Genomic DNA, 13,934 nt, shown 5'->3' with positions numbered 1-13,934 from the left:
GGTGTTGGTGGTCATTTAAAATCCCACCCATTTAGGGGGGTTCTTTCTTTGTATAGTTTAACAGGGATGGGACCACCTCACCAAATCTTTTTGACCCATTGTTAGCCCCTTTTTTCCAGGGTCATTTTAATGGCCATGTTAATTAGCAGAAGGCTTCAAGGCTTCAACACAGGTGTGCTTTGGGGGTGTCTGTGAATAGACTACATTGCACTGTGTCTGTCTCTCTGGCATAATGGATGGTATCAGAACTCACAGGCAGCCGGGGGCACTTATTGGTCAGAAGTTAACAAAATCAGCATCCAGCAGCCATGGTATGTGACACATTGTGACAGAGCCAGCCAGAGCCATGATAGAGCGCCCCCTGCCTGTGAGTTATCATAAAGCTGATGATCTTAGCTAGTTTCCGATCGCCTGATAGCAGATTTACTGCTACAGGGCAGTCTCGCTGTGCAGGATCACTTATATACGTGATCCTGCATTTCTGGGTGTCAGAGCCAATCAGCGGATCCAGCGGACTCACCTAGTGGTCTGCCTATCTAAACAAGGCAGTTCGCCATTCTGTCAGTGTGGAAGACATTGATCCTGTGTCCCTGCAAAGCAGGTACAGGGATCCATGTCTTCCCTTAGTAAAAGCACCTCCCCCCACAGTGATAAAACACTTGTAAGGCACACATTTAACCCATTGATTGCCCTAGATGTTATCCCCTTCCCAGCCAATGTAATTAGTACAGTGAAAGTGCATATTTTTAGCACTGATCACTGTATTAGTGTCAGGCCGCGTACACACGCGCGGACTGTTCGCCCAACCTTGTTCGTCAAACAGTTTGTCAAACAGTCCGCTCAAAATTAGCATGAGCGGACTTGACCACACACGATGAACGAACAGTCCGCTGAAACTGTGCGCGATGACATGAACGGCACGTACGACGGGACGAGAGATTCGAAGTCCTATACACTGCAATGCAACCTTCGGCGTGTAAATCCTTTCTGAGCATGCGCGGAACTTAGTTTGACGAACAAGCCTACACAAGAGCGGACTGTCCGCTCAAACCAAGTTTCAGCGGACAGTTTTACGGAAATTCCGAAAAACTTTGTTCATCAGACTGTCCGCTGAAACTGTCCGCTGAAGCCCACACACGAGCGGACTGTCCGCTGAAACACTGTTCAGCGGACAAAGTTGGGCGAACAGTCCGCCCGTGTGTACGCGGCCTCACTGGTTCCCACAAAGTGTCAAAAGTGTCACTAATGCCGCATACACATGAGCGGATTCTCTGACAGAAATAGTATTTTCATCGGATATTCCGATCGTGTGTGGGCCTCATTGGACTTTCTTTTTCGAAAATTCTGACAGACCTATAAATAGAACATATTTTAAATATTTCCGACAGAACCAATTCCTATTGGGAAAACCGTTCGTCTGTATGCTGTTCCGACGGACCAAAAATGACGCATGTACGAGACGGCAGATATTGGCTACTGGCCATTGAACTTCCTTTTTCTAGTCCTGTCATGCGTGTTGTACGTCACCGTGTTCTAGACGGTCGAAGTTTGGTGTGATTGTGTGTAGGCAAGACAGTTTCAGCGGAACCGAAAACCGGTCGTGTACACGACATTAGTGTCTGATTTGTTCACCGCAATATCGCAGTCCCGCTATGAGTCACTGATTGTGGCCATTACTAGTAAAAAAAAAATATGTCCCCAGATTTCATTTTAAAAATCTGGTCACCTTAGTGTATGGAAACCATGACTTCTATGGAGTAGAGCTTGGGACCCAACAAGTATAACTATACAGGTCCTGGCAAAAAGTGGCTAAAACAAATAACCGCTGCGTGCCCCCAGATGCGCTCTGGGATGCATTTAAAGCTTATGCTAGTTAGAGGTAGATACCAATTTAACATTGGCAAGGTTACAAAGGAGTCCCAACTCAAACTCTCTGAGGCCGAGATACAGGCTATAAGACTGGAGGCTCGATATTCACATTCCTCCGGATCAGAGTACACACACGGATATGCTCTCTGCCTACAGAGAACTAGTGCTGCTTCCTGACGGCATTTCCTCCTTGCCCAGACTCAGCGCATATTTGATCAGGGAGAGCGCCCGGGCCGAATTTTGGCTTGGTTGGCGGCAGAAAGGTCAGGAGCTCTTGTATCGCGAACATCAAGAATGAGGATGGTACTCTCTGATCCTGTAAAAATCAATGCCAGATTTGAGCAATATTACAGTCACCTTTATGCCTCTAGGGCTACATACTCCCCAGAGGAACTGTCGACATACCTATATATGGTGGAGTTCTCAACCTTGACCACTGAATCCACACAGGGCCTGGAGGGCTCTATTACTCTGAAAGAGGTCCAAGGGGCTATTAATTCTCTACAGCCCTGATGGACTCCCCACGTAGTTCTACAAAACCAACCTAGAAGTTATAGGCCCCTATTATTTTGAAACACTCACCAAAGCACTAAAGTTACACTGCCTTCCGACCTCCATGTCAGAGGCTGTGATTGTTGTCATACCCAAGCCCGGAAAAGAACCAGAACTATGCTCATCTTAATGACCCATATCACTACTTAAAGAGGAAGTAAACCCTGATCGCATAGTAGTCCATTATTCTGTCACTTACCTGACACAGGAGCCAGCGATGTCACCGCTGTCCCCTGTAGCACGGAGCGTCCATCTTCTTCCGGGTATCACTGCTCCGGCCACTCACAGTGCTGTAGCAGCGATGATTCCCCTCCCGCGCATGTGCACAGGAGCTGCCACTAACGGCATATCGCCATTAGCAGCGGCATGATGCTAATGGCAATAGTGTGCCTGCATGCGCCGTAGACAGCGGTAGCTGTCTTTTTGTAAATCTCTCCTAAACCATGTAGGTTTAGGAGATATTTCTTGGACCTACAAGGTAAGCCTTAATCTAGGCTTACCTGTAGGTCAAAGTGGTTTGTAAGGGTTTACAACCACTTTAATGTAGACTCCTAAGATATTGGTCAATAGACTGAACTCGGTTATACTCTCTCTAATACATGGAGACCAGATGGGCTTTATGCCAGGCAAGAGTACAGATATCAAAATTTGTGGGCTCCACACTAATATAGCACTTTTCTGAGAAAAAAAACCCAAGTGGGGCGGTGGCCTCACTGGATGCAGAAGAGGCCTTTGACTCTGTGGAATGGGATTATTTGTGGCAAGTACTAACCAAATTTGGTTTTGGCCCTAAATTTAACCCTGGATTGAGCTTCTATATGGGTCCCTTGTAGTTTCTGTGCATACTAACGGTGTCCTCCCCTCCCCCTTCCACCTTCCTAGAGGTATGAGACAAGGCTGCGCCTTGTCTCTGGGGCTCTTTGCTCATGCCATAGAGCCCATGGCTATCCTGAACCGCTAGGCGGATGAAGTGGGAGGACTGATGGTGGGACCTCTGGTGGAGTGGATATGGTTGTACACGGACAATACTTTTTTAAATCTCAACGTTGACTCTGACTCTCTTGTGGCAGCACTGGCGATCATAGATAGGTGTGGTAGCTACTAGCTTTTCTGTGGTTAAAATTCATTGGGGTTAATCCAATGGCTTTTCTCTATCTGACTCTGCCCCCCCTCCATCCCGTGTGACCCCTTTACAAAGGGTCTCACCATTTTGTTACCTCGACATCGAAATATGTAGTGACCCTTTCCGATATCTGACAGACAACCTATGTCAGGTTATGCAGACTCTACTACTGAAAGGTCAAACCTGGAAAACACTCCCCTTGACATCAGTGGGGCGAGTAAACTTACTACATATGACCTTTCTCCCCAAATTCCTTTACATTTTTAGGAACACATCAGTCCCTATCCCTGCCGCTTTCTCCCGCAAGTTGGATGGGATTGTCACATCCTTCATTTGGGATGGGAAGGTCCCTAGGATAGCTAAACATAAACTACAGCTCCCTCTATCTTCGGGCAGACTGGTGCTGCCTTGTTTCCGGAAGTACTACTGGGCGGCAGTGCTGGTCACTGTTCGTTGGTGGTTCACCCAGGCCAGGTCTAACCCAGCATTTCATCTTGAGGCAGCTATTATGGTTTCCTACTCTGCCCTAACAAACATGGTTTATAGAGGGGTGAAGACCAGCCCGCAAACAACAACCTCTATGCAGACTACGGGCCAAGTGTGTGAACAGGTTACCGCTGCAGTTAGAACAGCAGACACTATTTCACCTCATACCCAGTTATGGGGCAACCCTAAAATGCCACACTTTAGATCCATTCCAGACCTCTACATCTGGGCTAGATTTGGAATAGTAAAACGGCAGCAGATTATGCCTGCTGGGGTGTTCCTGCCTTTTCCTGAATTGTGGGATGCATTCCAACTCCCCTTGTGGATGCTGTTCCACTACCTACAGCAGAAACATTCAGCACAAGTGCAATTCCCCAGAGGGGTCACCATGATGCCACATGTAGTGAAAAGATTCCTCACCTCTGCCTCATATGCGGAGACTCAGATGGGGAATCTCCCCTATTTCACTCCTAGAAGGCAGATGGGGATTCTCCCCTATTTCCCCTCCTTGTCAGAGGAAGAATGGGACCTAGCAATACAACAATATATATCAACTGTGATTTCTTCTAAGGACAGGTTCATCCAATTGAAATTCATACATAGGGCCTATTACACCCACCCACCCAAAGGTTGGCCCAAATTTATCTCACACAATTGTAGACATATCCTAAGTGCCAACTATGGTTGCCACCTCATCCCTTTAAACCCGAACACATATTAATTACTCAGGTTCTGTGGCTGATTAAGGTGGTAATTAAACTCACTTGGAGCCTTATCTGCATTTAATTAGCCTCAGAACCCATGTAACTCAAAGGTGTTCGGGTTTAAAGGGATGAGGTGGCAACTCTAGTGCCAACAGGCAGTTGGAACCAGGGCCGTCTTTAAGGCAGGGCAAAAGGGGCAGCTGCCCTGGGCCCTGTCATTGTTGTGGGGCCCAAAACAGCTGCCTCATACTTGCCAACTATCCAGGTTTAAATTCCATTGAAGTTTTATTCCTGTGCTGTGTCCCAATATCTCAGTGTGAAGTGCTGCTACTAATGCTGCCCAGCTCTGCCCTATTTTTGTGGGCAGATGACTCACCTGCAGACCCTGTTTACATGTAAATAACCAGCATTAGTATGTAAATAGGGGCGACAATACTAAGTAAATAGCTGAGGCTGGCGGCATTGATATGTAAATAAAGGTGCCATTCCAATGTATATCATGCTCCCCTGCTGTGAGTAGGTGATTTGCTGTAACCTCTAGCAACTAATCAGTGAGCCATAATGATGTGCTGTAACTGCTGGCAACCAATTGCAATTTCTGCCTGATCTGATACAGAAAACTGATTTTAAGTCTAGCTGCTATTTATTGTATGTCTCAGAGTAGGTGGAGAGGGAAATTGCATGGGGGGGCCCAAGAAAATTTTTGCCCAGGGCCCTGGTTGGAACATACTTCCCTGTCATCTGGGACTGCCCGGCTCTCCAAGATTTCTGGAGGACGGTGGTATCTGATGTCAATATAGTTACCAACCTCTCAGTGTCAATGGACCCCAAGGTGCTTCTTTTAGGTATTACAGACTCAGTGACACATTCCACACACACACAAAACTCTTATGCCCTGTACACACGGTCAGAATTTCTGATGGAAAATGTGCGATTGGATCGTGTTGTCGGAAAATCCGATCGTATGTGGGCTCCATCAGACTTTTTCTGTCGGAATTTCCGACACACAAAGTTTGAGAGCAGGATCTAAAATTTTCCGACAACCGAATCCGATAGTTTAAATTCCGATCGTGTTTAGACAACGATGGACAAAGTGCCACGCATGCTCAGAATAAATTAAGAGTCCACAGCTATTGGCTACTGGCCCGTTTATAGTCCCGACGTACGTGTTTGATGTCACCTCGTTAAGAATGATTGGATTTTCCAACAACTTTGTCCAACCGTGTGCATGCAAGACAAGTTTGGCACAAAATCCGTCAGAAAAAATCGAATGGATTTTGTTTTCGGAATGTCCGATCGTGTGTACAAGGCATTAAGCTGTGTACACACGATCAGATTTTCTGGCAGGAAATGTATGATGACAGGGTGCTGGCAGAAAATCCGACCGTATGCATGCTCCATTGCCAATAGAACTTAACCCAAAAGTGCATTCTATGCATCCAAAAATATACCAAATCAAATCATTATTATTCAACCCAAAAAAATAATGTCAATGCTATAACTCCAAAGCCAATAACAAATAACGTTATCTCCACCGATTCCGCAACATGGCTGTTTACGAACGTCCGCTGAGAAACTAAACGAAAAGCGCTAACTGAAAAACACGAAAAGAAAAGCGCGAATCAACACTGACCAAACTTCTACTAACACACAATTATCAGAAGGAGCCCAAAGGGTGGCGCTAAAGAGCTGAAAAACTCTGTATTATGTCTAGTACGTCACTATGTTCGTAATTGTTGGGCGACATTTGTGTGACCGTGTGTATGCAAGACAAGTTTGAGCCAGCCCCCTTCGGACAAAAGTCCATGGTATTATTGGCCAACAATCCGATTGTGTGTATGGGGCATTACTGTTGTATCTGTGTTTCTATGCCAGAGAGGTACTTCTACAGAGCTGGAATTTGGTCACCCCCTACAGTTGCCCAGTGGCGCATGCTGGTAGACTCTGTGCTGCCCCTGTACAAACTCACATACATGGGTCGCAATTTGTCCCCAGAAATTTGAAAAGGTGTGGAAGTCATGGGTTGCTGCCAGGTCACTCAATATCTAGATCCGGGCTCACTGATATGTGGGATGGTAGAGCCAGGGTTTCGGATTCTCTGCTCTAGAACATGTTACGCTGATCACGCTTGCTCAGAGTGGGCCCCTGACAATCCTAATCCTCCTTTGAAACACCTACCTCTCCCTCCCTCCCATCCCCCCACCCTTATGCTTTGTCTTTTCCCCTCAATTAGACCTTGCTCCCTGGGGATGGAGATGACTATAATTGGTACCCGATGAACTAGGTGCGTCCACTGCGCCTCTTAGATCCTTATGGAATCCCCCCTTTTTTATTTTTTATAATTTGTGTTGATTAATTAACCCTAATGTAAGAAGTTTTCTCACCCTGCTCAGTTACTCTAGACCTCTTAATGTCCAGCAATATACCATTGTATGTATTTATTTCTGCTATCTCAATATCTCATATGCCTCATTAAGTTGTATTACTGCCTTGTCCACTAATAAACTTTTCTGCAAACCCCCCCCCCCCCCAAAAAAAAACAAAACAAACGAGCCATGAAAGATTTAGTTGTATTATTTGTCCACAAGATGTCGCTGTAGTAGGCAGAACGTTTCTTCCATAGGAACCTTTGTTTGTAGTTCCCATTTATAGCACGGTGGCTATTCTGCAACTGACATTTCAATCACATTGGAAGGTGAGCAGCTGTTCTACTTTGTGTCTGTTCAGACTTATCATTTCCTGCGGATGCAGATGTATTGTTTATGTGAACTACAAGCCCCAGCATGCAATGCTAGCTGTTGTGGGGCCTGTAACTCACCAATAGTTGCAAAGCAGCATGTACTAACCTTGTTATTTAAACCTGAACTCCAGGCAAATCAAGCTAAACTCACAGATGAAATACAAATATTGCAGTAGTTCTACATTTCAAAGGATTTGTATTTCTGTCTATCCAGTCCTGGGATTTACACAGCTCTGCTGCACAGCACAACTCTGTCTGGCAGGGCAGGACATCTGATTCTTCTCTGCTGCATTTTAGTAACACTTGCAAGTCTTGTCCCTCACCCAGCCTGTGATTGGACGGCAAAAGGAAAAGTATAATGGAAAAGCATAAGACGCATAGAACAGGGCTCGGACCTGCCCTCGCTCCCTCCACACTGGCTCTGATTGACGGCAGTGGGAGCCAATGGGAGGAGGCAGAGAGCTGAGACAGCATCTGCTCCCATGCACATTGCTAGATCGGGCCTGGGTAAGCATTATGGGGGGCTGTGGAGGTAGCGTCATACTGAAGGTTTTTTACCTCGATGCATTAAAAATCTTCAGGCTTTATAACCACTTTAATGACATTTTATAACATGCAGATGTTCCTTTGCTTTGTGGCTTTTATATCTGCATGGAGTTCAGCTTTAAAGAAGAAGTAACCTTCCAGTGGCCCATTGGGGAGATTTCCCTTCACAGATTTATAGATAGAATGAAGCAGATGCAGGGAGATCTTTGCACTGCAGGTCCTAAGGTCCAGCTTCCTCTCCAGCAAGGAGAATAGTGAGAAGAACAGTAGCAGCATCATCATCTGATGACTGGCGGGGTAATGATAGAGGTGGAAGAAGCACACATCAACGGAATGGGTGAATGAAGCAGAAGCAGGGAGATCCTTTGACTGCAGGTCCTTAGGTACAGCTTCCTCTCCAGCAAGGAGAACAGCAAGCAACATATTGGTGACATCATCTGATGACTGGTGGGGTATTGATAGAGGTGGAGGAAGCACAAGTCCACAGAATGGATGAAGCAGAATCAGCGGGATCCTTGCACTGCGGGACCTCATGTACAGCTTCCCCTCCAGCTGGGAGAACAGTGAGCAGGACATTAGTGATATCATCTGATGGCTGGCGGGATAATGATAGAGGTGGAAGAAGCACACATCAACAGTATGGATGGATGGATGAATGAAGCAGAAGCAGGGAGAACCTTGGACTGCAGGTCCTTAGGTACAGTTTCCTCTCTAGCAGGGAGAATAGCAAGCAGCATATTGGTGACATCATCTGATGACTGGTGGGGTATTGATAGAGGTGGAGGAAGCACAAGTCCACAGAACAGATGAAGCATAATCCGGGGGATCCTTGCACTGCGGGACCTCAGGTACAGCTTCCCCTGCAGCTGGTAGAACAGTGAGCAGCACAGTAGTGACATCATCTGATGACTGGTGGGGCAATGATAGAGGAAGAGCAAGTACAGATCCACAGAACAAAAATTAAACAGAAGTAGGAAGATCATTGAACTGCAGGTCCTCTGGTACAGCTTCCTCCCCAGCAGGGAGAACAGTTATCAGAACAGTAATGGCATCATCTGATGACTTCTGGGTCACTGATAGAGGTGGAGGAAACACAAGTCCATAGAATGAATGAAGCAAGGAGATTCTTGCACTGCAGGTCCTTAGGTACAACTTCTTCTTGAGCAAGAAGATGGCAAGCAGCATATTAGTGAAATCATCTGATGACTGGTGGGGTAATGATAGAGGTGGAGGAAGCACTGGTCCACAGAATGGATGAAGCAGAAGCAGGGGGTTCCTTGCACTGTAGGTCCTTAGTTACACTTCCTCTTCAGCAAGAACAGTGATCAGCACAGCAGTGACATAATCTGATGACAGTTTGCTGGGGCAGAGATAGAGGTAGAAGAAGCACACATCAACAGAATGAATGAATGAAGCAGAAGCAGCGAGATCCTTGCACTGCAGGTCCTCGGGTACAGCTTCCCCTCCAGCAAGGAACAACAGCAAGCAGCACAGTAATGGTATCATCTGATGTCTGGTGGGGTATTGATAGAGGTGGAAGAAGCACACATCAACAGAATGGATGAATGAAACAGAAGCAGGGAGAGCCTTGGACTGCAGGACCTTAGGTAAAGCTTCCTCCCCAGCAAGGAGAACAGCAAGCAGCATATTGGTGACACCATCTGATGACTGGTGGGGTATTGATAGAGGCGGAGGAAGCACAAGTCCACAGAACGGATGAAGCAGAATCAGGGGGATCCTTGCACTGCGGGACACAACTTCCTCTTGAGCAAGAAGATGGCAAGCAGCATATTAGTGAAATCATCTGATGACTGGTGGGGTAATGATAGAGGTGGTGGAAGCACTGGTCCACAGAATGGATGAAGCAGAAGCAGGGGGGTCCTTAGTTACAGCTTCCTCTTCAGCAAGGACAGTGATCAGCACAGCAGTGACATAATCTGATGACTGTTTGGTGGGGGAATAATAGAGGTAGAAGAAGCACACATCAACAGAATGAGTGAAGCATAAGCAGCGAGATCCTTGCACTGCAGGTCCTTAGGTACAGCTTCCTCTCCAGCAAGGAACAAGAGCAAGCAGCACAGTAATGGCATCACCTGATGGGGTATTGATAGAGGTGGATGAAGCAGGGAGATCTTTGCACTGCATGTCCTCATGTACAGCTTCCCCAACAGCAGGGAGAACAGTGAGGTGCACAGTAGTGACATCATCTGATGACTGGTGTGGTAATGATAGATGTAGAGCAAGCACAGATACACAGAACAAAAATTAAACAGAAGCAGGAAAATCCTTGCACTGCAGGTCCTCAGGTACATCTTCCCCTCCAGCAAGCAGAACAGTGATCAGCACAGTAATGACATCACCACCCCTCACTCCAAATCTGGTGAGACTAGCGGTTAGAGATAGCAGTGCCTTAGATAATCTCACACTGCAGATATACAGCTACAAGACTGCAGAACAGGAGTGCCTAGGCACAGCAAGTGCTTTGCTGTTTTTCAGGATGACTTTTAAACCAAAAGTAAACTTTCAGGGTACTGCTTAGGCACAATGAATATTTAATTAAGTTTCCTTCCCGTAGGCTTGGTTCACACTGGCACGGCTTCAAAGTCACGCCCCACAGAGTGACTACATTGCGGCTTGCATATGACTTCTTTAACAGAAGTCAATGCAAGTCGTTCCGAAATCGCCCCCAAGTAATGCAGGAACCTTTTTCTAGGTTGGAGCGACTTGAGTCACTCCAATTTAGAATGGTTCCATTGGGCTTCATGGAGAGCAACTTGTCAGGCGACTAGTCAGTGTGAACAGAGATTTAGGTTCACTTTAAGTCAGGTATTTACAAACAGGGCTCATCATAGCGTGACAACTGTTTAACTAGTTGGTTAAAGATTGCTACTTATAAATGAGTGAGTTTTGCTGCAGTTATATGCAGTCCTATCCTGTGATAGCAAGAGTCCAAGACTGCCATGGACACGCCTGTAGGGTCAGTACCTGAGGTAGGTGGTCTAGAGACAATTTAATTCTCTGTAGATATACTGTATAGATATTTCTTCTGAGAAGCTGGGGAAGCTTAAAGGGGTTGTAAACCCCCCTGAGGTTTTTCACCTTAATGCATCCTATGCATTAACCACTTACCCACCGGACGAATTCCAGCACTCTTCTCCCTCATGTAAAAAACATTTTTTGCTAGAAAAGAACCCCCAAACATATTATATATATATATATATATATATATATATATATATATATATATTATAATAATTAGCAGAGACTATAGGGAATAAAATGGGGGGTTATTGCAACTTTTTTTTGTCACACTGTATTTGTGCAGCAATTTTTCGAAACACAATTTTTTTGGAGAAAAAAAAAACAATTTCATGAATTAAAAAAAAAAAATCCCAATTTTTTTATATAATGTGAAAGATGATGTTACGCTGAGTAAATAGATACCTCACATGTCACGCTTTAAAATTGCGAACACTTGTGGTATGGCGCCAAGCTTCAGTACTTAAAAATCTCTGTAAGGGAAAGCCTATTTTTTACAGGTTACATTTTTAGAGATACATAGGAGGTCTAGAGCTAGAATCGATGCTCTCTAACGTTTGTGGCGATACCTCATATGTGAGGTTTCAATGTTGTTTACATATGTGGGCATGGCCAACGTATGCGTGTAAGCTCGCGGGGACGGGGCGCTTACTTTTTTTTTTATATATAGTTTATTTTATTTTATTTTTTATTTCTATACTTTTCCCTTTTAAAATTTTTTTTTTTTTATAACTTTTATTCCTATTACAAGGAATGTAAACATCCCTTGTAATAAGAATGGTGTGTGATCGGTCCTCTTTCTGGAGAGATGTGGGATCTATAAGACCCCACATCTCTTCTCAAGGCTGGAAATCATCAGATAAAAAAAATAAATAAAAAAATTAATTTTTTAGGACTACTGAACACCCCCACCCCCTCCTCTTCTCATCTCTATAGCATAAAGAGGAGGTGTCCTGTAGTCCACAGACTATACTCATCACTTGATACTGAGCCATGTTTGTGGTTTGTTTCTCAGGAGGCCTCTGATATGGTTTGTCTGCAGGCCTTACGGACTCTCCTCCCCACTACGGCCCGGAGTTTAATCCGGCACAACAAAATCGCCATCCGCAACACCTCGGGCATGTCTGCTGGTAAGAACTGGAATTTTGTATTCTGACATTAAAGTGAAACTAAAAATTGTACCTAAACTGAAAACTTGAATTCATTTTTAATACTTAAAGCAAAAATCCCCCATCCATCCCTGTCTCCATGCTTTATTTTGATTAGCAAACACTTTGAAAAACACCCCCCATAGCATTTCTGGCAGTGGCAATTTTGAGGAAGGGCAGGTGATTCATATAGCGTTTACATCCTGGAATCCATCTTCCCTTAGCTCAAACACGCAGGTGACCTGTCAGAATGCCGCTACCCATCAGAATATGTAAAGGAAGTGACGTTCCGGCACGGCCATCTTGGTACACCCCGCACTCACCAGCAGTTAGCCTGCAGTCAGAAGGCGGTGTTCTGACAATATGTCGAACCCGGAAAATATCGAACCACATAATTTCCTGTGAAGTGCTGTTGCAGAAAACCAGGACACTGCATGTCAAATTCGTCAACCGACGCCCTTCTTGCTACACCCCACACTGAGCCTGCAGTCAGAAGGGGGCAGCAGACATCTTTTTACACCCACCCAATCTTGCATTCCACACTTATTTTTAACACTAAACTGAGCTTATATAGTGCAAAACAGTATTTAGAAGTCGGTGACACCGTTTTGATGTTTTAATTTTAAAAGCAGCGGAAATACTGCAGATCTGACAGGTTTGCTAATCTCACAGAACACCACTGCTTTTAAAATTTAAAATGAAAAGAGTGTGACAGATTTGAAAATCATTATTTCACTATATAAGCTCAGTTTAGTGCTAAAAATAAGTGTGGAATGCAAGACTTGAGTGGGTGTAAAAAAGATGTCCGCTGCTGCCTTCTGACTGCAGGCTCAGTACGGCCGAGTGTTGGGTGTAACAACATGACCGTCCACGTCACAGGAAGTGATATGGTTCAATATTCTGCTGGGTTCAACATATTGTCAGAACACCACCTTCTGACTGTAGGCTAACTGCAGGTGAGTGCAGGGTGTATCAAGATGGCCGTGCCGTAAAGTCACTTCCTTCCTTGGGTGCGTGTAAAAAGATGTCCGCTGCCGCCTTCTGACTGTAGGCTCAGTACGGCCGAGTGCGGGGTCTAACAACATGGCCGTCGATCGATGAATTTGACATGCAGTGTCCTGACGTCAGCGATGACGCACTGTGCATGCGCAGGTGACTCGGTGCGTGTGGTTTTCTACAACAGCTGATTCCACATCACAGGAAGTGACGTGGTTGGATACTCTGTCGGGTTTGACATTTTGTCAGAACAGCTGCATCTTTTTACACCCACCGAAGTCTTGAATTTCACACATGTTTTTTTACCAGTAAACAGAGCTTATATCGTGACATACAGGATTTTGAAATCCGTGAATCTGTTTTGATGTTGAATTCTAAAAGCAGCAGCAAGCCTGCTGATCTCACAGGTTTGCTAATCTGACAGAACACCGCTGCTTTTAAGATTCAACATCAAAACATCCTGCATTTAACGATATAAGCTCAGTTTTCTGCTAAAAATAAGTGTGAAATGCAAGACTTTGGTGGGTGTAAAACGATGTCTCCAGACTGTAGGCTTACTGTGGCCGAGTGTTGGGTGTACCAAGATGGCCGCAACGGAATGCCGCTTCGGTTGCACTTTCTGATAGAACACAGGCAGGAGGGTGGGCTTAGTTGAGAAAGACCCTCCTCCCCTCCTGAAGGCTCCTGGGATATATAACATCGTCTTTGCCTAGGCCAGAAACCAGGAAGCA

The 13,934-nt window shown here is 45.3% G+C and overlaps 1 protein-coding gene across 3 annotated transcripts in view; it reads left to right on the top strand.

Annotated features, from left to right (window-relative positions):
• Positions 1-7,365: 7,365 nt before the first annotated feature.
• DGLUCY (D-glutamate cyclase) overlaps positions 7,366-13,934 on the top strand; it is a 47,820-nt gene continuing 41,251 nt past the window's right edge. For 2 of the 3 annotated variants that reach the window (XM_077466760.1, XM_077466759.1), the window contains exons 1-2: positions 10,908-11,010; positions 12,075-12,189. In XM_077466760.1, coding sequence (XP_077322886.1) covers positions 10,981-11,010; positions 12,075-12,189 — 145 coding nt within the window. In that variant the 5' untranslated portion in view covers positions 10,908-10,980. Of the gene's footprint in view, positions 7,430-10,907; positions 11,011-12,074; positions 12,190-13,934 lie in introns of those variants that run through there. The other variant, XM_077466761.1, reaches the window with a different exon arrangement.

Source organism: Lithobates pipiens, unplaced genomic scaffold (assembly GCF_037356315.1).
Source record: "Lithobates pipiens isolate NorthernLeopardFrog02 unplaced genomic scaffold, aLitPip1_a1.2 Scaffold_37, whole genome shotgun sequence".
Classification (NCBI taxonomy): Eukaryota; Metazoa; Chordata; class Amphibia; order Anura; family Ranidae; genus Lithobates; species Lithobates pipiens.
Note: the sequence above shows the minus strand (reverse complement) of the source record. Positions and strands in the feature narration are given on the sequence as shown.